General features: G+C 37.2%; 3 protein-coding genes across 3 annotated transcripts; 1 reads left to right on the forward strand and 2 right to left on the reverse strand.

The window, feature by feature from the left end:
* Nucleotides 1-194: 194 nt before the first annotated feature.
* On the reverse strand, nucleotides 195-5,687 carry LOC113226124 (intraflagellar transport protein 80 homolog). The gene is made up of 14 exons (XM_026458653.1): nucleotides 5,680-5,687; nucleotides 4,890-5,057; nucleotides 4,361-4,467; nucleotides 4,086-4,264; nucleotides 3,816-3,905; nucleotides 3,575-3,712; nucleotides 3,345-3,469; nucleotides 2,741-2,989; nucleotides 2,499-2,659; nucleotides 2,113-2,322; nucleotides 1,896-2,040; nucleotides 1,642-1,795; nucleotides 1,124-1,264; nucleotides 195-279 (listed from the first exon to the last, which is right to left on the reverse strand). The coding sequence occupies exons 1-14, from the start codon at nucleotides 5,685-5,687 to the stop codon at nucleotides 241-243; spliced, it is 1,914 nt and encodes a 637-aa protein (XP_026314438.1). The 3' UTR covers nucleotides 195-240.
* An 88-nt stretch (nucleotides 5,688-5,775) lies between these two features.
* On the forward strand, nucleotides 5,776-7,436 carry LOC113226170 (protein arginine N-methyltransferase 3-like). The gene has a single exon (XM_026458703.1). The coding sequence runs from the start codon at nucleotides 5,789-5,791 to the stop codon at nucleotides 7,346-7,348; it is 1,560 nt and encodes a 519-aa protein (XP_026314488.1). The 5' UTR covers nucleotides 5,776-5,788; the 3' UTR covers nucleotides 7,349-7,436.
* A 1,908-nt stretch (nucleotides 7,437-9,344) lies between these two features.
* Nucleotides 9,345-26,691, reverse strand: LOC113226155 (protein-glucosylgalactosylhydroxylysine glucosidase-like). Its single transcript, XM_026458686.1, has 14 exons — nucleotides 26,449-26,691; nucleotides 22,530-22,861; nucleotides 21,993-22,280; nucleotides 20,489-20,589; nucleotides 19,998-20,133; nucleotides 19,569-19,716; nucleotides 15,930-16,077; nucleotides 15,033-15,123; nucleotides 14,596-14,683; nucleotides 14,143-14,340; nucleotides 13,187-13,355; nucleotides 11,940-12,111; nucleotides 11,413-11,553; nucleotides 9,345-9,676 (listed from the first exon to the last, which is right to left on the reverse strand). Exons 1-14 carry the CDS (start codon nucleotides 26,574-26,576, stop codon nucleotides 9,564-9,566), a joined length of 2,253 nt encoding a protein of 750 aa, XP_026314471.1. The 5' UTR covers nucleotides 26,577-26,691; the 3' UTR covers nucleotides 9,345-9,563.
* Between the last annotated feature and the right edge of the window lie 998 nt (nucleotides 26,692-27,689).

A 27,689-nucleotide genomic window follows, 5' to 3' on the forward strand; every position in this document is an offset into this window, starting at 1 on the left:
TAATATTAAATCTATGGGAGCGTTTAACATTACAAATTTTACATATTTGTAGTTTTATTTTTAAAAGTTATTGATGTCGTTTTACTCGTTAGTTAACATACTTTCGATATCAGTTTAAAGGTTTTTGATATCTCTTATACATATTTACGGAATATATATACATATATGCATATGCAATCCTTCTTTCTTTTTCGCCATAGTCCAGTAAAAATAGCAATGAGTAATTTTTGTCTAGCTAGCTCAAGTACTGCCGTTGGTCAATCTTTCTGGTATCGCATTCTGAAAAAGAAAAAAATAATAAAATAATTAAACTATTGCTTTTTTTTTCTGTGAGCTTATTACACGATATTTGTGAGTAAGATTGAGTGATTTTTATAGTCGAATTTTTAGTTTTAGTTTTAGATAAAAAGACAGTTACTAATGTCACTTTGAAAAATAATGTTGCCGTGAGTATTATATAGTGATGTGTATTTAGTTCAGTTTATAATAAGTCACCGGAATAGAATCACTAAAAAAGAAACGTTAAAGATTTTTATACCATTACCTACCTAATTTGCTAAACAATATTTCATTTACATTAATCTAAAGATATTTTTCTAAATTTTTTATCAACTTCTATAATTTATTTTTAAATTTAGTAAATTAGCACATGGTCTAATACTAATAATAATAAGACTTAAATCCAACTCTATACCGCTTATGATAAGAATGGTCCAAACTACAAAGTGTCAAGCTTGATGCGCTCTTGACTGCACCTATACATTATTAATAAGATAATTTACTCTCATGACCTACGAAATGAATCGGTGAAGTTGATACTTTAAAATAGCACTGTTTATAAATCATCGAAAAAGTAACAAATCACTAAACGTCAGTTAATTAACTCTAATTAAATCTACTACAGTTCAATAGAGCTTTAGGTACTAACAACGGAGCTACGTTAATGAGATTCAGTGTGATAAGGAAACATAAAAAAATAATTTATTAAAAATTTGTATCCCAGTTTTGCAATTTCTGTACTATGAAAGCCAGGATAACATAACTCCAGGTACTAGCTTACCTGGACCTGGAATAGTTATCTGTCTTTCCCAAATATACATGCTATCGGTAAGACAGTGCTTACCCTCAAATATTGTATGTACGACACTTGGTGGTATTGATGTATGAGCGCGAAGGCCTCTTCGGCGACGGCCAGTTGGCGATGGTGCCACGCCAGCACCGCGAGGCACGCCCACAGGGTTTCGTCTTCTACGGTTCGGCATAGCTGCGCAAGAAACTAAACTTTTTAAGGCGAGCTCACGTTGGCGTGGCCAACTACAGGGCAAAATACCTTGGAGTGCCAAGGTCGCTCCTCGAAGTCTTCAGCAAACCAAGGAGGCTGCTGAGATTCCTGGAGGAGCTTGGGTGGCACGAGTAGGACCCTGCACCCACCACACGCAAAATAGGCACTTTGTCGTCGAGTTGCGGATACCAGCCCGTTGCACCAAGTACCAAGTAAGACGAGCTCACGGTTTAGCTTATTAGTCAAAGGTATTGCACATCCCGTAAGCGACTGACTCTTCGGCATGTATTTCTGAAGCATCTACGCATCTCGTACTCGCGCCGGTGCGGGTCGAGCCCGTCCAGATCGCCACCACTGACCTGCAGCGCCGCCGGCCACAGGTTGGCGGCCACATGCTCGAGCAGCTTCTCCGGGAAGTCGGCCAGCGCCACGTGCAGCAGCGAGCCGTTGCCGCGGCGCACGCGCACCACGCCGCCCTCCACGCCGCGCACGGACGGGTTGCGGCCCAGCTCGCTGCGGGCAAGGCCTTGCCGTGAGCGAAGCCCTGATCCGCCGGGCAGGACCAGGCCGGGCGGGGACCGCAGCGAACAGTACGAGAATCGAGTCTTCCTACTTGATCTCCTTGCTGACTGTGGTGAGAGCCTGCCAATCCGGCTGCGTGGCCGCTCGAGGGCAGCACCACGCCACGGCGGAGTTTGCTCGAATGCCCACTAATAATTCTGTCTCGGCGCTCCATGCGACGCTTAGCACCTGGGAGCCTACAAAACAAATAAATATATGGAAATGCTCCTTGTAAATTTATTCCATGACAACTAACGGAATTTTCTCACCCAACTTAACAAATTTCGGCTTGCTATCCTTCACAGTAACCGCATACAAATCCCTGTTGTAATCCAGCAACGCTAACTGCCTCTCGCTGATTGGCCCCGTTTGGCTCAGAGCAATGCTGGAAACTGTCATTTTGTGCAACAGCTTTGTGACTGTGTTGTCGGTAGAGCTGCGAACGACTAATCCAGTGGGAAGATCGAACACGTGGATCACTGAAAGTATCAACAAGTAGTTATTACTCTGTTTGAACGTTTTTGACCTTCAACAACTCTGTTACATTTAACGCATAACGTAATAACTGGACAACATAGGAGCATAGTGTTACAACATTTGAATGAACTCAATTAAACAGAACAAGCAATTTTGCTCTAGAAATAAAATAGCGTACGCTTTCTATCGACTTGGTCAATGGCAGCCAAAGTGTCAGGTCCAAGGGACAAAGCGGCTCGTCCTAAAGTTTCAGGACGTGCTCCCCACTTAGGACTGGCTAGTAGTCTTCCCATATAACTGTACACTGATAAGCCAGCTCGTTCAACGATGCAAAGACATCTGAAATGGTATAAAAAGTGCAAAATTGATGTTTCATGTTGCAGCAATCCGATTTTCTGAACACGTTTGAATGTCTAGTACCTTTCAGACAGCAAAATCATGCTGATAGTTCCTTCTTTCAAATCAAACGTAACAGGCGTATTCCAGGAGCTTAACTTATGTATGAAACACTGCTTCACCGTTGCTATAACGAGGTGGTTGAACCCCAAAGCAATTTGTATGACTCTGTCAGGATAGTCTAGCTGATCACTCTGATCTGTTATAATATCCTTGATAGCGATCACTTTTCGCCCTGTTTGGGTGCATGCATAGTTCTTCCATGTATATTCTCTGAAATTTGTACTATAGTTAATGGTAATACATTTAAAAATCTTCAATTTATTATTTAAAATATGCAATAGACAGACGCTTCATGTTGTGACCATGTGACAGAAAAATGTTACGTTAAAAATGTACATTTTCTCTCTTTAGTCTTGAATAGCCCCCAATTATAAATTAGTTTGTAGTACGATATTAATTAGCAGAAGAAGAAAAGAGCCTTGAACGATTGGGTGGAAATGCCAACGAGGATAGTGTTCCGCATTATCTAGTCAACCGTAGAACTAAATTGTAAAGTTCCTGCGTACACTCTTTGAAATGTTTCCGATAGAAAACCGACAATTCTATTGGGCGTACAAGAGCATACCTGTCAATAATATGAGCGAATAAAACTTGTCCATTGGCGCAAGCCGTCGCCAGTTGAGTTCCATCCGAAGACCAAGCAATACTGTAAATACTACCTACCGCTGGGCGATCCAAGCAATGAGACCACTGGAATAGAACCATTTCCATTAGATACAACACCTACGTAATAAAGTTAAGTTTAGCACTAGTATACATTCTTATTGGTACAGATAATGATGTATTTAAACTTACACCGTTGGCACTGCATAGTCGTATCAAGTTATAACTTCCAATAACAAAAAGGTCTCCAGCGGGAGACCAGCTAATGCTTGTAATGGGTTGATCATGCTTTACGCTTACTGATATCTGTTGACCGAATGTATCCCAAATCTGGAATTAGTTTTTTCAATTTTATAGAAGTTCAGAACAATTAGAATAAATAAATAAACGCAATTTAAAAAAAGTCACAATAAATTTTGAATAGTGAAACTACCTTCGAGAAGCCATCTTCGGCACCAGAGATAATCAAGTTATTATTAGCGTTCCATGCCACACAGAGAACAATACCTTCGTGAGCTTTCCACTGAAAAAAGTAAACCTTTGGCTAATTAGCAATTCTGTACACATAATTGTTATAATATATTTTTTCTTCAAATCTACAACGACACTTTATGACGTATTGATGGATGATCATTAGGTTGGACAAAGGTGTCTAGTAAATAAGTCAATATTTTAATTGTGTTTATCAAAAAGAAACGATCACCTTAGTTATCTTAGAGCTCGAGTGCAAATGTCTTATAATAAGGAAGTTTCCTTTCGTGTACAAGATGGCGCTGCTGTCGGGGCTCCATACAGCGTCATACACTGGCACGTCGGATTGCACCAAGGTCGATCGCAGGAGACCGTTACGAGACCACACCTTTACAAAACCGTCTTCCCCGACTGTATTATACAAAACTCGTTATAACAACAACAAATTTATCTGATATCCGGAAATATATTGACGAACAAAATCTAACTGAGCTTGTGAATCGGTACCTGTAAGAAGACCAGCTCCATCCGGGCTCCACTGTGCAGTGAGGCATGCACCTTGGTGAGCGTTTACACTCTTCTCAATTCGACCATTATGATTCACAATGTGGAACCTACATGTAATGTACAAGTAAAATCCAAATATATCGAAAGTATTATTGGCTTAGTTTACATGACCCGCTGTATAAAAAATATCTTCAAAATTTATGCTTACATGTAGGATATAAGCTACTTGACCGTGGCGCATAAATATACAATGTTATTCTTGTAAGTCATAAGTACAAAAAAGGCACAATAAAAGGAAACAATCGCATTTTTTTAAGCAAATATCAAGAAGAAATCTTAGTCATATTTTACATCGAAAATATGTCTCGAATAATTAAATATCATAAAACTTACTTTAATAGATACTCTATGGGCTATTGTCGATTATTTATAGATAGATCCGTTCATTCTTATCGCAAAGAGCATACATAGCGTTGCATTTACATCGTAAGTGACAAGTTTAACCTGTTCTTGATTCAGCATTACTTACTTCCCGTCAGCAGATGCAATCAAAATCACGTCATGTTGATGTTTGTTTCCTCCGATATTGATTTTCGGGAATAAACACATTCTTGTTGGATAAAAATCATCCGGAAACGTTGTAACCGTCATGCATTCGCTGTTTACGAGGTTCCATTTCAGTAATTTGTGGTCATCTCTAGAGAAATGATACTTACATTATCACATACTCAATACAAATAATGCATTACCTAAGTATTCTAAGATATAGTAATAAAACTTTACGAACCCACAAGAAAATACGTCTTCGGTATTGTTCCAATTAACACAAACAACAACACCAACATGTTTTGGTTCTTTGAACGAAGATATTTTAAGTTTCATTGTTAATTGAATATACGCACGTGATTTCAAATAAATTGTTGTAAAAAGTCAGTAACTATGGCAACGGAAGGAAAAATTCGTTTGACGCCAAATCAAAATTTTGATGCTTTCGCGCCTTTTCGTTCAACAACATCTAAAAAGATTTTTATAATTTCTATGAAACAAAATATCAGTTAAAAATATTTATTCAGTCACAAGAATAAATTATTCTTACAAAAAATATATAAATAATCGTAAAATTTTTTGATCAATTTTAACCAACTTTAGAATGATTGATTCAATTAAAAATGTATCCAAGTCCATTTTTGAGGTGGTGTTTAATGGCAAATCTAATATCGATAATGTCGTCTCTGTATCGAAGAAGTGTCTGCGGTTATTTTTGTCGGCGAAAACAGTACCCCAGGGTTACTGTCACTGTGACATTGACATTTACTTACAATGACATGTCAGTTACCACATGGTTCGTGTATAGTTGCATTTATTTGTGTATTTGTGATTTTTACCTGATAGTTGTTTGTTTACCAAAAATTCCCTCATAAAACCGATATGTCTGACGTGCCAGATCTTAGTAGCGACGAGGAACACTCCGAGGAGGAAGAATGGCAGGAAATGGAGACAAGTAACACAACTGTAACTTGCCTGTTTTGTGCAAACATTTTTAACACTGTTGAAGAAGCGGTAGCGCACTGTGAATCGGTACACAACTTTTCTTTGAACATTATGAAGCAGAAATTCAACATGGATTGTTATTCGTACATAAAACTTGTGAATTATATCAAGACACATAAACCAAGTCCAGAGACAGTGATTTCAGCAAAAAAGGTACTTTGGGACGACGAAAAGTATTTAAAACCCATAGAAGACGATGATTGGTTTATGTATGACTTCGATTCACTCACTGATAAGCCTAGTTCACCTAAGACGTACCACGCAAATGTTGAAAATGGCCTTGTGACCTTGTCGCAGGCTCACTTTATTGAACTACAAAGAACAATACAGACTTTGTCTGAGCAATTGAAGGAGAGTCAGACACATTTGCAAATGGCTAGGGAGGATATCAGCAAAATGCAAAGTTCAATGAAAACTCTTGTGGAAGGCAGTCCAAGTAATAATGATGATCACGATAATTTAATACCAAAATGTGTGTCGAATTTACCTTTAGAAGACGATGAAGGGTATTTTAATACTTACGCACACTTCGGGATACACTATGACATGTTATCAGACAAAGTTCGTACAGAAAGTTACCGCAATGCTATACTTAATAACACTGAAACATTTCAAGATAAAATAATCCTTGACCTTGGTTGCGGAACGACTATTTTATCTATGTTCTCTGCAACCGCTGGTGCTAAGAAAGTTTATGCATTGGACCAATCAGACATTATCTACCACGCTATGGACATTATAAGAGAGAACAGCCTTCATAATGTAATAAAACCAATAAAAGGCAGATTAGAAAACACAACATTGGAAGAAAAGGTGGATATAATAGTTTCAGAATGGATGGGCTACTTTCTGCTCTTTGAAGGAATGTTAGACAGTGTCATTTATGCAAGGGACAATTACTTGAAACCTGGAGGTTTATTATTACCAAACAAATGCAATATTAGTCTCGTGGCTAATGGAGATGTTGACACCCATAAGAAATTGATAGAGTTTTGGTCCGATGTGTACGGGTTTAAAATGAACTGCATGAAATCTGAAGTGGTGAGGGAAGCAAGTATTGACATAGTTAGCTCTAAACATATATTATCGGAACCATATGTGGTAAAGGAGATAGATATAAATACCTGTACAACTGATGTGATGGATTTCTGTTCATCATTTCAGCTTCCTATTACTAAAGATGGTTGTTTAACCTCTTTATGTGGTTATTTTGATACATTTTTTGATCTGCCTAATAATGTTTCTTTTTCTACTGGACCTCAAGCCACTCCTACACATTGGAAACAAACTGTATTTTTCTTTAGAGATTGCAAAGAAGTAAAACAGGGTGACATTATAGAGGGAACAATCACTTGTTCCCGACAGAAATCTGATGTCCGAGCATTGGCAGTAGAAATCAAAGTGTTTGGAAAATGTCATAAGTATATTTTAAGCTAGTTTACACTTTTTTTATGTTTTCAAACAATAGTGTTAAGTAAAATGTAGGGCTATTTTATAGGTTGCTTCGTAAACCATGATTATCATGCTATTTTTCAAAATCAATATGGTTTTTGTTATATCAGTAAGCAGATTTATATCTGTTAAATAAAACAAGATTTTATTGAAAATGTTTCTTTTTATTTTACATATAATTCAAACTGCGTTGCATTTTTGCCTGAAGTTTGATGTTGTTACTAATGCTGTTGGCAAATTACATTAATAGGGCACCCTACATGGAGATCATTATGACATCATTATGTTAGTAGACATTGGGTGTTGTTGCACAAATAAACTAAATCAAACTCGATAATTGGATGAGTAAATATGACTAGAAATAATCTACCACTATCCTTTTAAAGAACTATGTACCGACGTGCCCTCACTTAGATATCCACTATTTGTAAAGCATTTGGTACAAATAGTGGATACCTATGTGAGGGCACAGACTCTACCTACACAATACCTTCTGTCTGCACATAATTTGAGCAACAACTGGCTCTCAATGAAAACTTCTAGCAACACTAAATGTTCACTTCAATTTGAAATAAAATAAAAAAGTTACTTTACAACTCATTGTGCTTACACAATATATAGTTGGTGTATACTCCGCTCACCATCCTGGTGCTACGTACAAGCGAATATCTACTAACTGGTATAGACCTTTTGTCCTTTTGTCAATATAACTTAATTTTATTTTGTTATGCCATTATTTTAATTTCTGGCAAGTGGATAAATAAGTCTTTTTATTTACACAGTGTATAGACCTGCTTGTTTAATCAATATGCTCTGCCCACCATGACGTATGGTGCCGAGACACGGACGCTACCGTCTGACTGTTTACAAGTTGAGAGCTGCACAGAGGGCCATGGAGCGCGCCATGAACGGCATCATCCTTGTAGACTGAGTTCCGAACGTTGAGATCCGACGACGGACGAAAGTCCAGGAAGCTGGAATTCGGATCATGGAACTCTTATAGGGGTAGGGCGTGACACATAGCAAGGCAAGGTGATGACAGGTGGAGCAAGACATCGACTGATTGGTGGCCGAGGATGGGCAAAAGAAGCGTCGGGCGCCCAGTTGCCAGTTGGGACGACAACACAGTATGCGTCGCGAAGCGTCAACGGATGCGGCTAGCAAAGAACCGTGATGGATGGAAGCAGTGGGTGAAAACAGGCCATGGATGATGATGATTTATTTATAAATTGGATTTAGACTTGCACATTGCGGATATAAAGTATTCTTTTTTCAGACTTGAAACAAATATGTTGTTAGAAGGGAAACAGAAGATGATTTTGTAACAGAGTGGTCCTATAACGGTTACCTGCAATCGATTCTGGTGAGATCAGAAGTTAGTGTCTGGAACCTCGACAACAAGCAGCATTTATGAAAGGAAACAAGGCAATAAGGTAAAATTTAAATTTGTATACCTAAATTATTTTTAAAATGGGTGGCTTGAATTATTACATATAAAGTTGAAGTGTAGAACGATCTACTTTTAAATGTTTGACGTTATCCAAACTACCTACGTGACCAAACGGTTACCATGCTGGTCTGCCACGCAAAGGCAGACCAGCATGGTAACCGTTCAAACAAACATCTCTCCCGGGTTCGATTCCCGGGAGAGATGTTTGTATAGCCAACATTTATTTCTCTCGTGAGTTTGGGTGTAATTCGTGGTGTTCTATGTGTGTGTCCATGGCATCCGCGACACAGGGTTTGACTAGTGCGGGGCTATGAGTGTGTACGTTATTTATTTATTTATTAAAGTATTTTAATTATTTCATTAAACGAAGAAAGTTAATTCTGTCTCGAGAAACTAACCAGTGGCTCTCAGGCACTAATTGATTATATGTACACATTATATTTATTTAAATAAGTAGGTATATGTACCTATATTGTTTGCGAAATTAAACAATTATATTTTTTATTTACGTTTATTTCACTCCTTCGCACGTGGCATAGCTCATGGAATAATGGGATCAGGGAGTCATTAGACAATTAGATACTAGAAAATAAGGTTACAATTTTTTTAAATGCTTAGTTCTTTACAAAAAACAATCGACAATTTCGTATGTAAAGACATCTAAATTTATTAAGTTTCCTTGCACATATTTCTGAGTTAATTTAGCAAGGTTTTCTACATTTTATATTTTGTAAAAATTAAACGTATAGTTTAAAACTTCGTGTCCAAAGGTCTGAAGTTTTGGCCGATCATCTCTACAGGCAGTTCGCAGTTTTTCCACTGGACAGATCTTATCACAAACGGGCCGGAACCTTGAAGAGTCACTGTGGAAAATATTGGTATATTTAACAGCATTCTCAGCTTTACACAAGGATATAAATTCAACTTATTATAATAAGAATGGTTAGAATTCCAAAGTGAAAAGCTGAATGTGTTATTGAGTGTACGAGTATATTATATTAGATTGAAAAAAAAATCACGATACAGACATAGAATGTTACTTGGTGAAGACTTTTTTATCAATGTAGTCAACAGAAATGCATTCTTTATGACGAGGCTGAAATTGTAAGTTGTCAGTCTTCATGTATCATGAATAATAATTAACAGGAAAGTAGACGAAATGGGAAGTAGACGAATCGGGAAAAACAAATGGACCGATCGGGAAAGTAGAATAATTCGGTAGTCAATTGTACCGAAGGGTAATTAACTTTATTATTCTCAGCTTGGTACATTAAGTAGTCGTCAATAATTAGTTTGACTTTCTGGTTGTACACAAAAGTTACTATTGCCAGCATAAAAAAAAGAAAAAGGTTCTAAATATCTGACAAGAAATAGTACTTTAAGTGACTGTTACTGTATGTAAGGCATTCAAATACGAGTGTGGGTTTATGAAACGAGCCGACAGGCGGGTGTCTTAAAAACATCACACAAGTGTTTTATTGCCTAATTATGTACATACACTGCTTTATCTACACACATATTATAAGCTCTCTGTGATGTGTTCAGGAACCGCATGTTACGACTGGCGAAATGGCGGCAAATAAAAGCTTTTCTCACGCATGTGACATAACCGTAGTCTTCATTTAATTCATAGACAAACTAGAGTCAGCCCCAACGATCATATCGTTCGATATCAACTAACGTGTGAAATTTGTCAAAATTGTTTGCTATTGACTTTTCATTTCGAATAAAACTTCATCTCGACTGATATTAGAATTGAGGTCGTATCAAATTGTTTTGCTTTTCAGAGATGTTCGAAATTTGAATGTCTTAATGAAATCGAATACGATGTTGAAGCAATAATAACATTTGCACAGATAAGAAATTTATTCTAATGAAACAGTTTATCTTTTTGCTGGTCGTAATTTGCGGTTTTTGAACACATCATAGAGGGTTTATGATATTTTGTAGATAAATATCATAGTACATGCATTTTATTTAAATAGCATTCTAAAATATTCGTAAATAGCTCTCTCGTCTTGACAGTTCCGTGAACTAATGCACGCCCAATTGACGCGTCACGCGCCATTTTGCTATTAATCGTAAATTAAGTAGTTTTGGGCAATAACGATAATACGTATTACATACACCTACGTATATATACAAAGAAATGAAAAGAAATAAACAAGATCTAGAATCTTGTGGGAGCCATATTATTTCCAAATTGAAGTAACTAATCGACCTCACCAAAACTTAAATATTCAATTTAGCGTTTTAGGTTACGTTAGGTTAACATAAACAAGGCCCTTCGTTCTGTTAAGCGGCCGTTCAAATCAAGCTTAAACAAAAATAACTTCCCTCCACAGATATATTTTATCAGAAATAAATAATATTGGTATTGACCGATTTCCTGATTCTAGGAGCGGCGGCGGCGTACCGCTCTTCATGAATGAACGTCTCTGTCTATGTTCCACGCAAAAATATTGAAAACTTGCATATTGCACCGTGGAAAAAAATAGCTTTGCAATTTCACCGTATTAGATTGGGTTATAATAATAGTTCGAGCAAAAATAAATGTTACTGCCACCTTTTCCAGCTATTAGGATATTGTGTCGTGTACCTTTGGTATTGGGTTTCAACGCGACATTGTCGTTTCCATTGGTCATGGTAAGAGGCCATTGATCGTCAAGTTTCGATACGTTCATCACTGTGCCTTCTGAATCGATATCCAGGGTTAGCTCTGCTCCAAGGTATTTTATTCCTGAAATAGAACATTCTCTCTCGAATTATAAGGCGCGGATGCCAGTTCAGACAATCATGTAACTAATACGTTCGTGTTTGTTTTATTCATAACATCTACTTCTGTCAGAAATGAATTGGATATTAAGAGTGGTTACACATTGCGACTTTCAGCATTTTTTTGCATCGCTACACTTGCGATTTATAGGCGATTGCATCGATGCAAACTCACGACTGTATCGATACAAACGCGCGATTGCATCGATATACGAATTTAACGCTTAAAAACCACAAGTGTAGCGATGTGATCGCGCGTTTGTATAAAGGTCATCTGTTAAAGTCGCGCGTGAGTAACCGTTCTAAAATGCCTTGCTTTTTTAAACTTATTACGTTATAAATTCGACTAACCTCTAACTGTAAATTTACTGACTCCAGGTGGTAATTGTGGCTTATTAATCTCCAGTCGATCCAGATGTATTCTGACACCTGCGTAACCGAAGGTCAGAGCTTGCAAGAAGCCTCCCATGCCCGTTAAGAAGTTTACCGCTCCGATGTCGGGGAGGCGAGCTTCGGTCCACATCTATAAGTAAGAGATGCATTGAGAAATCTAGATAGATTCCAGATGGTTAGCGACAGGACATTAAAGCTGTATAGGTCCGGGGTTCGTTTCCCGGGCCGGGAGAAGTAGAGCTTAGTTGCAGTAGAGCTCCTTGTGAAAAAGCTCGATTATTACTGCGTTCTGGTTTTGAAGAGTAAGTGTGCTGGTGAAGTCACATGGGACTTGTCAACTTATGTCTCAGGGTGACAGACGCAGTGCCCCTCAAATCCTTGTGACTTAAAACTCTGAGTGGCTCTGCAACTGTTATGGACAGGCGTGTCGTTTACCACCAAGCTCATGTATTCTTCATTTTTATTTCTCTTGAGAGTTTGGGTATAATTTGCGGTTGTTACCTATGTGTGTGTCCATGGCCCCCGCCATACGGGGTTTTTCTAGTGCGAGGCTAGAAATGAGTGCAAAAAAAATCTGTACTACATAGTAGAGCTTATTTGTATAAGAATAGAAAAACAGAAATTAAATATTCTTACTTGCAGAATGCAAGATTTGTAAATCGTATCGAAGGAAAATGTCATTTCAGGAATAGCATCTAGTCTCATACATATTTTATATCTAAATAGACGCTGCAAGTGTACCTAATTCGCGTGCCCAATAAATAAATATAAAAATTCTTAGTTGCCGCTGCTAACTTCAGAACGCGTTCGGCCGTTATCGTAGTTAAACAACAGTCGAATTCGCGAAAAATACCTAATTATGCATAAAGTAAACATCACTAATCGCAAAATTTTAATCAAAACAGGATATCACGAAACTGAATGCATTCATGCAATCATTATCACATAGTTATCTTAATTATTTTGATAATATTTTACGATATTAATAATTCGGCTCCTTAAATTAAATAAATACATGAAAAATTATTAGGTATTCTAAATCGCCGTCGCCGATAAAATTAATCGCTTTAACGCCGAATGAGGTTTCCCACCACTAAAAAGTGCTTGTGACGTCAAAGGACGTACAAAAAATGTGGCACGCTTGGTTTCCATGCAGATCGCGGTATTTGCGTCGTTGACTACATGTCTGTGATCTAGGTACTCACTTTGAAAGGTTGCCGAACATAAGGTTCATAACTCCTGTTAAATATAAGTGCTGCTTGTTCATTTTCGCCGAGGTCCAAGTGCCCGATGGTATGCATACTCCACGTCATAGCGGGGCCGTTGTCTCGCGTCACCGTCTCGTAGTAAGCAAGATCGTTAGCTCGCGTGCTCCTGATGAACGAAACACATTGAAGATTCAGGGTTCAGAACTACATGAACCATTATGGAATAAAAACTTACAGTACTCCTTTCATACACGAATACGGAATACGCTAACTATGCCCATAAGTATTGATAAATTAATTGTAATATAAGAAAAAAAATATTATTATGTGTTAGAATACTGACAACAAGGATATCGATGGTCTAGCGCACATTTGCATTAAGTGCATAATTACTCATTTTTTGTTATATCGGTGCCAAATGTGTTAAATGTCACCCTGTGTCGTTCCCATTCACCAGAACTCCAATATGTTGTCTCTTCCTTGTAAAACCGCCACGTCAAATTTGTAACTGAGCTGAAAACTAGTCTCCAATAATAGAAGTGTTCCTATTTTTTTTTTTAGGAAATTACTTACTTCGTACGTCTTTAAATTAACTGGTTTTATTTCCAGAAAAAAAACGTGTAGTTGTTAGTTGCTAATATCGGTCAAAATCTGTGCACAATCACGTTAACTGATTTTAGTACTTGAGTGTTAAAAGCACAAATGTAATAATTGCGTATTATTGGATAATTTTTAATTACCTAAAGTATTAAGCGCTACACAATGTGTACTCAAATGTGCTACCTTGAGAGCCTGTTTTATAAATGGTATTAATCAGTCATACATAGTAAGTTGTTTCTGGAATTCGAAGTCAAACTTTCGAATTGCTCTATTGTAAAATTTCCAAAAGTGTAATTAGTGCAAGTGTGCGCTAGGCCGTCGATATATCGGGCTTGACAAACACACAGACGTACGTTTTCATAGGATACTGCAACGGAAAACCCAACAGAATTGCATCAGCCTGTTTGATTATAACTCCTCGTTCGTAATCCTGGTACTGCGGGTGGTAGTCCAGCTCTTCGTCGTACGGCAAGGCGAGACTCCAGGCGATATTTGCATAGTTGTCTGGATTCTTCACCTCATAGTAGGGTTTGCAGAGGCATGATGCGTATCTATAAAATTCATTTGAGGAAGTTAATGCCGCTTAAGGCTTATTGTTACTGACGAAACGAAATATGCGTTTCGTCGTAAGCGATAATATCTATTATCAGACTAAGAAATATTTCCTGGCGTAAACATCTTTCTGGAGGATTAAATAAAAATCTATTCTGTGGAGGTAATCATGATTCATCCGTCAGTCAGGAAGAAACATCTGTTGCTCCACTATTTACAAATAAATTTTCAACAAATCTAATTAATTTACTCACTGAGCTAAATACAGCGAAAATCCTGCTACAACATTGGTAAATACAGAATTGGTTATGTTGTGGTGGTCTTCGTCAGGTCCCATCACGTCTGAAATAAGAATTTTCATTCACTTTAATGTATATTACTATTATAAAAGATACTACAGTGTAATATTAATAAACACAGTTCGGAGACCTTTAATCACATTATGTAAACAGAGATCATCATCACCATTGACCCATTTATACGTGCTAGTATTGGACACGGGTCTCCTGTCACGCGAGAGGTTAGGCCACATAGTCACACTGGCCCAAGGCGGGTTGAAAACTTCACACCCTCTTCGACGTGCAGGTTTCCCCACAAATCACGTTCAAATGCTATTACGTAAATACATTTAGGCCACCACGGCCTTATACAAGAACAGAGACCGCTGGCGAATAATTTAAAAGTAACCTACTAGGAATGTCGTAATATCCCGTATCGTGGTTCATGACGACTTTTGAAGCCCAGAAGTCTGCGATGTTGGTCACAAGGTCGCAGCCTCCGTTCTGCAAAGAAAACACTTTAGCGTTAAGTAAGAATGTACTTGCCTGCATCACGTTATATAATTACTTATATAATAGAAGGGTACTTAGCAATACTATAGTAAGAAAGATACGAAACCCTGTCCCTGTGAAATTACAGGCATCTGGGACTTATCATCTTGTCTCAGGGTGACGGGCGCAGTGGCACAGGCGCTCAGATTTTTGCGATTTAAAGCTCTGAGTGGAACTGCAACTGTTATGGCCATGCGTGTCGCTTATTATCAGGTTCACGACTTGTTGGTTCCGTCAGTTAGTATCATAAAATAATCTGGTACTCATGTCGCGTCTGAGGATAGGCAAACAGTCGCCATTCATAAATTTGTTTTTATCAAAGTCGGTAACTTTCTCAAATTTATGTTCCCTGTGTAGGTACTTACATTGGTTACTGTGGTGTATAGATAATAATTATAATGTACACACGCCAGCACATCAAGTTACACATTGACGTATCTTGTTCCGTTGCACTGGAGGCGATTTTCGAAGAAAAATGTGTAGACTGATGTGCCGTTGTCCGTACAATAGACAATATTATAAGTTACGCTGCGGCCCGCCGTTCCCACCATTACGACACTAGATAGTAGTGTATCGTACGCGTACGTTTTTTTTTATAATACCTAGTGACGGGACGAACACGTCGTGCGCCTGGCAGCAGTAATAGGTAACGTGGCAGTGCATCCCTGGACGAACTCTTTCACAAGAAGGTGTACTGCTACTAAACGTTTGTTAACTTGAAGTAAACATTGTTTTACAGAGAGCTCCCAAAAACCCACCTGTAGCCAATTCTCATCGCGAGTAGTGGCGATATATTGCCTCGCAGCAAAAGCGATGTCGGCCGAGATGTGCTCCTCGAAGTCGACAACCTCGGGACAGCATTCAGGTGTGACCTCACGACCCGTGAATGCGCTCTCCCATGCGAACCTGATAACAATAAGTTTCTTACATATAAAATAATCGACCTAAAATGTATATTTATCCGCTTTTGCTGTGTTCGCTACCGCGTCTCCTCAATGATTACTGTAAGGGTTCATTCAGAGCGCAGGCGCGAACGCGGCGGCGGGTGCAGTCAAAACCAAAATCATTCACATACATTCCCCGTACAAAAAAACAATTCATGTACCCGCTATAATCGCGCATGGTCACCCGTGCCTGGAACACCAGTCCACCGTCGGCATATGCAAAGCGCTCGCGTGCACTTGTCTAGCCCTACACGTAGTTGAACAGCATACATATTTGGGCCTTATTATATATCGACAAACACTTCTACTGGGGGCCACATATCGAAAGTGTCACTAACAAGCTAAGATTATTAATGCTAAACTTTCCATATTGAGGTACAAATGACCATATCATACACCTAGAATGTTATTTATACCTTGCTTTGTACGGGCGTACATATAGAACGTATTTCGACAACATTTATAAGTTACAAGTTAGCCTAATTAAGACAATTGTACCAAATCAATTAAAAAATAATTTAAAGGTGACAACACTGGCCTGTTTAACCACTGTAAGGTGATGTCGGTCTTTGACAAATAAAACATGTTACTAATATTAGATAAATTCGAAAATATTGGTGTCTTAACAAAAATAGTAGACAAAATCGATTACGTACCTTATTCAAATTCAAATTCAAAATAATCTTTATTTCATAGGTAAGCATTATTACACTTGAAATCGTCACAATGGTTAAACTCTACCGCTCATTCGTAAGGCAGATTCCCCTGAGAAGAATGAGCGAGAAACTCTAGGGATTGCTCTTTGTAAATAACATTTACAATTTATTTTTTTTATTTGAAACATCAGAGATCGAGACTACCTCCATTAGCTAAACGGGTTACTACCACGGATTTTTGTCATCCAAGTACGCAGAAGTTGTATAATAACCTTTAGTATAAAGTTTTTGTTCACTATAGTTTAAACCTCGTGAATTTGTATATAAACTTGTATATCAACCGGAATATTGTTATAGAAGCGTATACATTGCCCATTAAATGATTTTTTGACTTTGTGAAGATGACTATCAAGAAAAGCTAGTTTATTTTTTATCCTCGTATTAATGTTATGTCTCGCACTATTTTTCATAAAAAAATTACTATTCCTTTTAACATAAATTACATTTTCATAAATGTACTGTAAGGCTAGTGTAAGAAAGTTAATTAACTTTCTTAAACTTATCTCTCAAAGATACTTTAACGATACTTTAAAGATACTTTAACGTATCTACCTACGTATCAACTGCCTAGAAGTACTAACGCATACGGTATGAGGACGGAGTACATATTGCCCGACATTCTAAAGAAGATACCTGTGCAGCTCCATGTAGATATGTTAATGAATGTTAGGAAATGTAAACAAGCATTAAAAAAATATTACTTGGGTTTTTTCAAAATTGTAACAAAAGCGATGCATTCTCCCTTCGTATAAACCCTTTAAAGGGTTTTTGAAAGGAGTCTTATTGATAAGTATAGATTAAGTATTCTGTGTATTTTGAATAAATAAATTTAAAAAAAGACGCGTGGGTCTTGGCGTCTTCCTTTTCAAAGTGCCGAAGCGGCTACGAGCGGGTATATCCACATGTCGAAATCGCAAACAGACGCTAGACCAAGCACTGTGAAAGGTACGGGCGGACTGAGCCAATAGGTCCACCCGCACCCACACCTCGAGACGGGCACTGTGAACTCAACGAGCGTCGACGTACATTTGATATACACGCACCTTCGTCCGCCTCCGCTCTGAATAAGACCTAATGTATTTGGAAGTCCTGGTCAAAACGAATCATTTAAGGATCCAAACACAAGGTAGCTGCTGTACACTATTGAGGAGTTTCTTTCATCTGTCTGTCATTTCCATCATCAAATCAGCTCTTGGTCACCATAACATTTCATTTTCTTTGGAATTATATCTATGAGCAAGTTTTATTGAAGTCGGTTAACGGACAATCTCCTAATTTGCCACCCTTAAAAGGTGGATCACTTGAATGGGACCAGAAGTGAAGCATCCCCTTTCCAACAAAATAGAATCAACGACAATCGGTACACACAAACAATAAAATAAAAAATTATTATATTAATATAGTATAGTCTAATTGAGAACCTCCTTCTTTTTTGAAGTCAGTTCAGAAGTAAACGTATGCAAAATTGAAACAAAAATGTGTCAACCCCATCTATTGCGCCCTAGACGTATCCGCAAACGCCCGACACACGTCCGTCCCGTTGTCGCCCGTTAACCCATCTCCGAGAGATATAATCAAGCTTATTGAATGTATTCGATATAACCATCGATCCTGTTTTGCCAAAATATAACTAAACTGAAAAATAATTTTAAAAAAATTCGGTAGTTTCCGTGTTAATGTGGCATTACCCGTTAAACCAGGGTGGGAGAGTCGAGTCCGAGCCGGCGCGGACTCGCCTGTAAGTAACTTGTATCCAATGTATAATACAAGAGTGGTTGCAGAAGTAGGTACGCGTTCTTCCCATGACATTTTCAAAAGGCCGCACAAAGCAGAGTATGGACGCTGGGTACGCGCCACCACAGTCGTAGTCCCGAGGCGGCCCAGATTTGTCTATGACTCGAGTTCGCTCGTACAAATTGGCGTGAAATTACAGGCCGTGTGAAGCCACCAGCTTTACTAAACGCTATTACCGACCAACATTCAACCCTGCGCGCCCATTGTCTACTCTAGAATCCGCAGCTTACACTTATTCGATTTATATTTTGTAACTTCTTGTTTGAATCTTCCCTCGTAATCGACAAAAACACTTAGTCGATTACAAGCTTCGTAGTTTCTAGGAATGTCTGTGTTTCCGTTTTAACTATAAGTACCCACAGTGCTCTACAGACTGATTTATTTTATTTAGTTTGGATAATTCGCACTAGTTTTTTTTGCAATGTACATATCGCACTGCTATTACAATAATGTTGTAACTCAAAATATGTGAAATTCAAAATCATGTCATTGCTGAATGCAAAATTCGATTCTCTACATAAAACGTCGTTAGAATACAATTAAAAGATATCTACTTAAATCAAAATGAGACAAACTTTATGTGAGCTATTTTAGCCAAAAGAGCCTTTAAGCAAAAATATTCAGTTATTTTTCCTTTTTATTTTCCGATAATAGTAAAAATTGTTTAGATGTCTGTGTTAAACTTGAAACTATACATGAATTTTAATGATCTTTCACAAGAAGTGAGTAATTAGTTTTTCATCGATTCTGGCAGAAATACATTTTTCGAGTTAATACACTATTGTATTCAGTGTGATATCATGTTTTGTTTAGTATTTTGTATTAATTTAATTGTGCCTGTTTTTCAAGTATTTATTTTATTTCTATTTATCATAAAATGTAATACGCTAACATGTTGGCATGCTCTTTAAAAAATAAATTAAAATATATATAAATAGACTACCTGTATCCATTATAGCCTCTGGCTTTGGAGAGATCTTTGGCCACGGGTGCAGTGTTGAGTCTGTACTGCAACAGCTTATTGGCGTAGTTAGGGTGATACAGCAGGATCGGTGGAAACATCCACGTCTCCGTGTCCCAGAAGTTGTGCCCTGAAATACATGTAGCCACGCACTCTTAACTCCGTGTCCCGTAGCCGTGGGGCTAAATATGTAGGTACAATGTCTACTTTAAGTTATTAGTTTATAGAACAGTTATCGACTTGACTCAAATTAGATCTATAGAAAAAATTTAAATGGTAACTCTGGCATTGATGGTAGAAGGGGCATCCGGGCTTTGCACGGACACGTGCTTAAACAGTTACCTATCGATCATTGTTTTTTTTAAAGTACACGTACTATTGTGTTTCTTCCTTCATAATAATTCTTCATACCTTGATAATCTTGTAAATAGGCCCCTCTGGCCAGTCCCCCGGGGCTCAGTCCGTAGAATGGTTCCGGAGGATGGTACGAATTTTGCGAAGGCAGAGAGCTGAGTAAATAGTACCACATGCCGTTCACTATTTTAGCCTGGAAGCAGAAAATTATTTTTGTTTGTGCACTTTAAAATACAATATATTTATAATTACACATTAATTTAACAAAATGAAGCACTATACCCACTCACCCTAACTGTAACTTTCGTCACTAATTCATTCCAAGCTGTGCTGTGGACAGAACACCCTATCAACCAATTTTTATCTACTTATAATTGCATATTCGTCGTTCCAAAGAGAACGTTTGTTTGTGCACTGTGGTACCATTTACAATGAGTATTTAGAGACCTGCCAATAGCCGTATAACACGAACTCGTGTAAGCCAAAGTATTTTAGGCCTTCTTGAGGTTGCAATTGTGAATAAATAAGTTTTGTTACTTAGCACTGACCAAGTGTAAGTCTCCCTCAATGTCGATTCCCGCTTGTTGAAGGGTTGTCTGCCACTCGGCGACGTGTTTCCTATACAGCTCATCGCCTTCCTCCTGCAACACTGTAGGCAATGTAACTTGTATCTTACGTCAGTTAAAAATTGAACAAAATGTTCATTTTTAAATAGCAAAGTGGATATTTAACTTTCTCAAACTGAGCTGTCCAACGTACATTCTATAATCGCAGTTAGTGTAACTGAAATCGGCATTTTGCGGTATTTTAAAGTTCTCATTTACTACACGAGAATTGACACCAATAGTAAACTACCGTTAGATATAATTTGGTCAATAAGTTATCTACATCGTGTATATTTGTTTTTTTTTTTCAAAACAATTCTAGGCGGGTGATGTGAATGCAGCTTCATACTTGATATTGTCTTTAAATTTGATCAAGTATTACTTAATTGACAGTAATTGTTTCGGATTGATGTCGGACGGAGGACGAGAGTACAGGGCCAGACGGGAACATCGGACGGAGAACGAAACAAAAACAAATATACTCGACTTAGATTTGAAGAAGAAATGAACCTAATTTCCAACGTATGACAATCACGAAAACCTAAGCACTCGATAAGTTATCTAAAAATTCACGGATAAGAACCTAAGTAGTGTTTATTTCTTGATCAAATAAATTTGTTAGTGTCAAATAAGTTTGTATTTAGTGCGTCACTCTTCCGCGTGGAGCGCCCACTTATTTGACCGTCCGCCCACTCTCGCAAGTAAATTATTCCATCATGTAGAGGTACTCGGCGTGCAGCTGACAGGCATTTAAAGTAAAAATTTACCTCATTTGCAAATTTTAATATGTAGTACTAGAAGTACTTACATGAAACGAACTAATTATAACGCGAACAACTTTCTATCTTATTGTACATATTTCGATAAAATAAACAATGAAATGTCTTTCAAAACAATCCAATGTGACAACGAACGCAATAGTACTCCCATGGGGTATCAATCTATACAAATTTACTTTAATACATATTCAAAACTGTAGACGGCGGCAATTGGTTAAAATAAAAAACAGGATTCATAAATCTGGAGTGAATGAGGTGAATGAGGTTCAGGGACCTACAGTGGGAGACAGGCATGATGTTATTATGTATGGTTTGTATTAATCTCGAAAATTTGAAAATTGACAATTTTTCATATTGACCTTATATTACCTTGGCAAAAATGTAATAACTACCATCTGTTGGCTTTGTCGAATACTATTCCAATCGCATCGCGGGTTTACTTGGTAGCTATTATTTATTGATAAGCGTTAAGAATCAAAATAAGCGTCCGATTAAATTGAGTTATAATAGCGACATTTCTTTGTATGAATTCTGTACTAGTATACTTCTATATACTATTTGTAGTACTTCTAAAAAATAGGCATCTTGGACATAATCTACAGTGTTCGCTTAATTATGACATCGACTTATCTAATTATCAATTTTAGTTTACGAAATAATACACTAACCTTTAACGAACTCCTGTCTCGCGACATCTTTTTTTTTATCCGCAGTCATAACAAATGTGAAAAGTGTATCGCTGTGCTGCGGCACTACCAACTGGTTAGGTACCGCTGTCCAATATAAGCAGATCTTTTCAGGCGCAGGCTGGTATACCGGGTCTTCAGATTCCTTAGTTTCGCCACACATACTCCAAGACTCACGATTTTCAATAATCTCAAATACGGGTGCTTCGAACGTTATGTCGTTGCTCTCAGGACCTTGCATAAGACTGATCGGTACCCAAATTTGTGGATCTGTCAAAGAATAAGAAAATTAAGTGCATGTATTGCATTAACTACTGTTAAGATACAGTAAACATGTTTCAGAATTACTTTTTTTTTAAATGTGACTAGTTCAAAAAAGCGAAGCGCCTTTTAAAAAAAGAATAGCAGAGTATTATTACAGCAGTTTCGCTGTGATGTTATTTAAAGTTGTGCACGTAAAAATTATTATTATTATCGTCAAAAATATATGATAATATTAATTTTCATATATAAACTTACCGGAATGTGGTTTCGGGGTCACTTGAATTTGATTGACAATTGCTCTCGTGTAATATCTATGGGCGTAAGTCCTCTGTACTATAACCGACTTGTCGCTGTCTACTCTTACTTTAAAAGCACCTTCCGACGTGTCTAAACTGTACAAAGGTCTAAACAAGTGGCGCGTTAAAGGTGAATCAAGTCTTATGTTGGCGTAGGCAGGGATTCTGGCGCGGTGGCTATCCCCTTTTAGTCCGTTGTACAAGCCATTCATGAAGACTGCGTCACTGAAGATGTTCGTAGCTATGTGTCCGTTGCCGATGGACGGCATGAGCCGATCGTCTATCGGAAGACTGTAAGAGAATACACCGAGAAGTTGTAAATATAAGTAATTTGTGTAACTTACTTACCTATCTAACGGAATAACAAATAAATTCGAGTTTATAGGTATCAAGTGGTCTTAAATTATCAAAAGAATATCGAGTTCTTAGGTTTTCGCGATTGTCACACATAGGAAATGAAACTATTTTTCTGGATTTAAATCGCGTATATTAATTTGTTTTTTTAAACAAACCAACGTTTCGGGCAATTTAAATCCGGAAAAATAGTTTCATTTACTTACCAAAAGAAATCACGTTAACAAACGGGCACTAATAAAAGCTTAGGAAAGTAAATTAAAAATGAGTTTATTCAAAACGTGAATATCATTGTGTTATTTATTAAGCTACCAATAACCTTTGTGTAAACAAAAATATGAACACAATCCATCGAGGATATAAAACCACAGCCGAATGAAATACTGAAAGTTTCGGAATTTTTTTTATTTTTACACCAAAAACTTATACCTATTATAAATTTCATAAACGTTGGTGCTGGTTAACCTATTGCGTCATTCATACGTAAATACTTTTCTGAGTAACAACATACTAAATCCTAAGATATTTCAATATTTACTTTTAATCAATCAATACAGAGTGTAATCGTTAAGTGTGCCCAGGCCATTATACCGTAAAGTTATGGGCATCAAAAACCTTTAAAGTAATATCGAAAGTACGTTGTGTAATGAGTAAATCAACATTAATAACTTTTTTTAAATAAAACTAAAAATGTCCAACAGTTTAACGTTCAACACTCCCATACATTGACTATGATATTCGTAGAGAGGCTTTAGTTTCGAACAACTGCTTTGTATAGAAATTTTTTATTCTTGTTCAATGTATTCAATAAGAAGATAGTTTTAATACTTTATTTCTACCAGTTTTGTTATTTGGAAATTTATTGTTACCTCTTAAGTAGGTACACAAAAGCCTCTTTACGAATGTCATAACTAAATGTATAGGATCGTTTAATAAATCAAGAGATAGATAAACATTTTATTCACTGATATAACACAAATACAGATTAAGCATAAAAGAAAAAACATAACGTGATTGTCATCGCAGTGTAAGGGCGCTGACTCAGCATATGCCAAAGTTTCCTAAGGAGCTGGTTTTCAGTCAGGCCCATCGAGAGGGATTAAGTTATTTGAAAGCAAAAATATAACGATTAAGCGTTATACATTGAGATAATAATACGCATATTAAGTGTAAATAGGTTATCTGTCAGTAGTTCGAAATGACATTTTCCAGAAATAACGTTTGCTCGAATTTTCATGGCGTCGAAAGTAATTTTCAGAGGAAAATGTTTTTTCTTTTAAACCTAACTTAACCTTACCGAACCTACTCGTGTTTTTGCGATTAACATCCAACATATCCTGAAAGAACAACGGTTTCGTTATAATTCGGTTCTCGGTGTAATGAAAATTGGAATGAACGTTATTTCGGAAAAAAAATTCGTTAAAAGTAAGTGATTGTAAATCGGTTTAAATGTTGTATGATGTATTTAGATATCTAATTATTAGATAGATATTATAATTATGTATTAGATATCTATCTATTTAACTGCCTCCTTGGCCGAACGGTTACCATGCCGGACTGCCACGCAGAGGTCCCAGGTTCGATTCCTGGGCCGGGCGAAATATTTGTATGACCTACATTTATTTCTCTCGTGAGTTTGGGTGTAATTTGTGGTTGTCTATGTGTGTGTCCATGGCACCCGCGACACAGGGTTTCCCTAGTGCGGGGCTATGTTGAGTGTGTGCGTTATTATTGTTATTATTATTAATATATACATATAATGAGAATAGATCAAAGCAACGACAAAATTCAATTCTAGACAGATTACGTAAAAGAATAACAACACACTGCACAGATTTTTGAAGAGGACTGCCAATCGCGATACAAGACAGCGTAGGTATTTAGTACCTATTGGTATACTAGATGTCGCGACGAGTGCCAAATATTTTGTAAATTAACTAGTTTTACATTGACAAGCTGCAACTTATCAAAGCTACTCTAATTTCTAGTGATAACAAACAAATCAACTAGATGGCGCTTATTGCACAGATTTTTATGGATAGTGCCGGCTATTGTTTTATTTTCTTTAAGATTAGCGCCATCTACTCATATTAGGAAGCGTTAATGTATGAATTCGTTTGTAGCACACAACGCCATCTACTCACACGCATATTTGTCAAAGTTCTGAAAATAATTTTAGCTCATGATCAAGGAAAAGACCTGACTTCTATTATTCAATATTAAAGAAGTATTAATTGATGTAGACGGTCATTTAAATATTATAAATTATTTACAGGCTATTGATCAGCGCCATCTAGGTATAGTATGCAATTATGACTTTAAATAAAATATTTAATAAAAAAAAATATTTTTTCAGAGTTGCGATCTGTAGTATGGAGATTATCAGGTCTCTTGACTTATTGGTTCGTAGTTATACATATTACAGTTAGCCTCTGTTCGCTGCATGTTTTATTTGTTTTTCGGAACTTTGATTATTTCCCTTGAAAAACTCGCGTTTTAGTATTGTTGATATTAACAAACAAGTTGTATTATTGGACAATGAACACTGGGCACTAATTGGGAAGGAAGTTTTGGAAATTACCAATGCGTACAGCCCAACGTGGCACAGCACGGCCAGGCGTTACAAAGTATTAGTCATCATCATAGTTATCTGAAATGCCGAACTAATCTGAAATATCTTCACACCCAATTTGTTGAATTTTATCTACACGACTGGAGCACTCAAAACATATTTAAAAAAATCAACTTTTTTGTCTATTGTATTCTTGTAACAGTTTTTTGTGATAGCTGGGGCCAGGTCGCAATTCTGTCTCACGTTTAAATCCATCTCCTCAAAAATTTTTATAATATAATGTAAGATTTGATTGCTTCGCATACATTTGCTTAAATATAATAATATTTTAACTACAGAACTTAATTTTTTTTTAAATTAATACTTAGTAAAGTAAGTTTTCGTCTCGAAATTAATAGTGATGGGGTCAACTTTTTGTATGAAAATTGTATAATGCCCCTAACAGTTACAAGAAGAACTCATCACTATTATCAACCCATTTATACGTCTCACTGCTGGGCGGGGGTTCCCTCTCAGGCGAAGGCTTAGATCATTATCCGCCACTCTGGGCCAATGCGGGTTGAAGACTTCATACGTTTTTCGAGACTTGGTGAACGTTCTTGGACATACAGGTTTCATTACGATGTTCCTTCACTAAAATTTTGTTTTCCTTCACGAAAGTTTCCTTCATTCGGTAAATTTTGATCCTACCACCAAACCTTTGGGCTACCACGGCTTAAAAAGAACTTAAAACCATAAATATATTATAATACTGGAAATCACCGTAAAGCGGCTAATTCCTCACATTTGCTTTCCATCAACACATCAGCCAATCGCAACTAAATCGACTAAATTTACCAAGTTCGATAATGCACCTTTAAGGCTTTTCGAATTGTCTCAACCTAGACTTTGTAAATATCGACTTCATATGTAGTCAAATTCTCTAGCTTTTAAACAAAAATAATAAACTTACTTGCGAGTAGAGAACACGCGAGCATCTTCACTCACGTCCACTGATTCGTCGACCTGCGCCTTTGCGACCATGTAATTGGTCGAAACCAAGGCCACGGCAATCGCCACCACCACCCGCAGACACAGCATGGCGGCAACTTGCTTATTCTTTGCCAAGAACTACTACAACCACGCTGTCAAATAACGTATTATTAGGTAGGCACTTCACTTAGCTGCGTGAAATCGGCTTGAGTCGGTATCACCACACTTGTCGCATTAAACCGGTCGGCTGTCTAAGTCACGAGAGATCACACATGCGATCGGTGCCATTCTGAAGTATTCGGGTGGGTTCAGCTGTCGCGCCTCAACGCAGAACTGACACTATCGGAACCATTAGAAACGAAACACAAAACAACGTCTTTTTCGTTTGAATTGCACGGACACACACTTTTTTCTGACAGACCGAACGCAATTATGCGTCAAAAAGTGTGGTGATGCCCTCACTCGTTAACAGAAACCTGAAGGTTGATTCTATCGTCTGAATGACTTTGAATTGTTTTATTACGAATTAAAACTGTTTTTCACTTTATATGGCGAAATTTTTTGTTTGATTTTATCGTTTTTGTTAAATTTCAGAATTTGTTTAGCAAGTTTTATTAAAGTTTGCGATTAATTTTGTTAAAGTTTAATTAAATATTTAGTAAATTGAAAGCAATGATGCGCGCGCTGGAGCATGTCACTGTGCCGTTCAGATCGCGAGACTTGTAGGAGTGTACCTAGCACATTGGTGTCTCTACATTTAATTCGTCTTTTACAAGCAAGAAGTAGCACTTAAATTTAAAATCTGTTTATTTCACAGGTACAGTCTTGATGAGATGACTTTACTGTATTATTATTATTTAAATACCTCTTCTTACCTGATGGAGTCTGTGTAGTTGTCCTCAGTTGATTCATAGTCGCCTATTTATATGAAAAAGTAAAAAAGATAAAAAATGATAAACAGTTTAAAAACGTACTCGAACCATGTTATTATCATCAACACTTGAGTTGCTGGCAGCTGCGGCCACATTCATGCTAAAAACAAATACAAGGTTACAAATTAAGACAGATATTACATACTACTGAAGTACGTAAGGAAGCACAAACTCTTTTTTGCTGTTATTGAATGATCAGCGACTTAATGAGTCTTGTGTGGTAACCCCCAATATAAGCAGTTTACGAGTTTACAGGCTAGCCTTTGACGCGGCGACTATCCTGGCGCGG

This window comes from Hyposmocoma kahamanoa, unplaced genomic scaffold (genome assembly GCF_003589595.1).
Source record: "Hyposmocoma kahamanoa isolate Upper Pololo Valley unplaced genomic scaffold, ASM358959v1 182, whole genome shotgun sequence".
Classification (NCBI taxonomy): Eukaryota; Metazoa; Arthropoda; class Insecta; order Lepidoptera; family Cosmopterigidae; genus Hyposmocoma; species Hyposmocoma kahamanoa.

Excerpts from the sequence above, each read along its gene's own strand:
- LOC113226124 (XM_026458653.1), bottom strand. Across the intron at positions 2,990-3,344 it reads TTCGCTCATATTATTGACAG|AGAATATACATGGAAGAACT; the intron begins GTATGCTCTTGT and ends TACAAATTTCAG. Across the intron at positions 280-1,123 it reads CGTACATACAATATTTGAGG|AATGCGATACCAGAAAGATT; the intron begins GTAAGCACTGTC and ends TTTCTTTTTCAG.
- LOC113226170 (XM_026458703.1), top strand. The coding sequence starts at position 5,789 with ATGTCTGACGTGCCAGATCTTAGTAGCGACGAGGAACACTCCGAGGAG.
- LOC113226155 (XM_026458686.1), bottom strand. The coding sequence starts at position 26,576 with ATGCTGTGTCTGCGGGTGGTGGTGGCGATTGCCGTGGCCTTGGTTTCG. Across the intron at positions 20,590-21,992 it reads GAGACAGGAGTTCGTTAAAG|TGTTGCAGGAGGAAGGCGAT; the intron begins GTTAGTGTATTA and ends CATTGCCTACAG. Across the intron at positions 13,356-14,142 it reads TTGCAGTATCCTATGAAAAC|GAGCACGCGAGCTAACGATC; the intron begins GTACGTCTGTGT and ends TTCGTTCATCAG.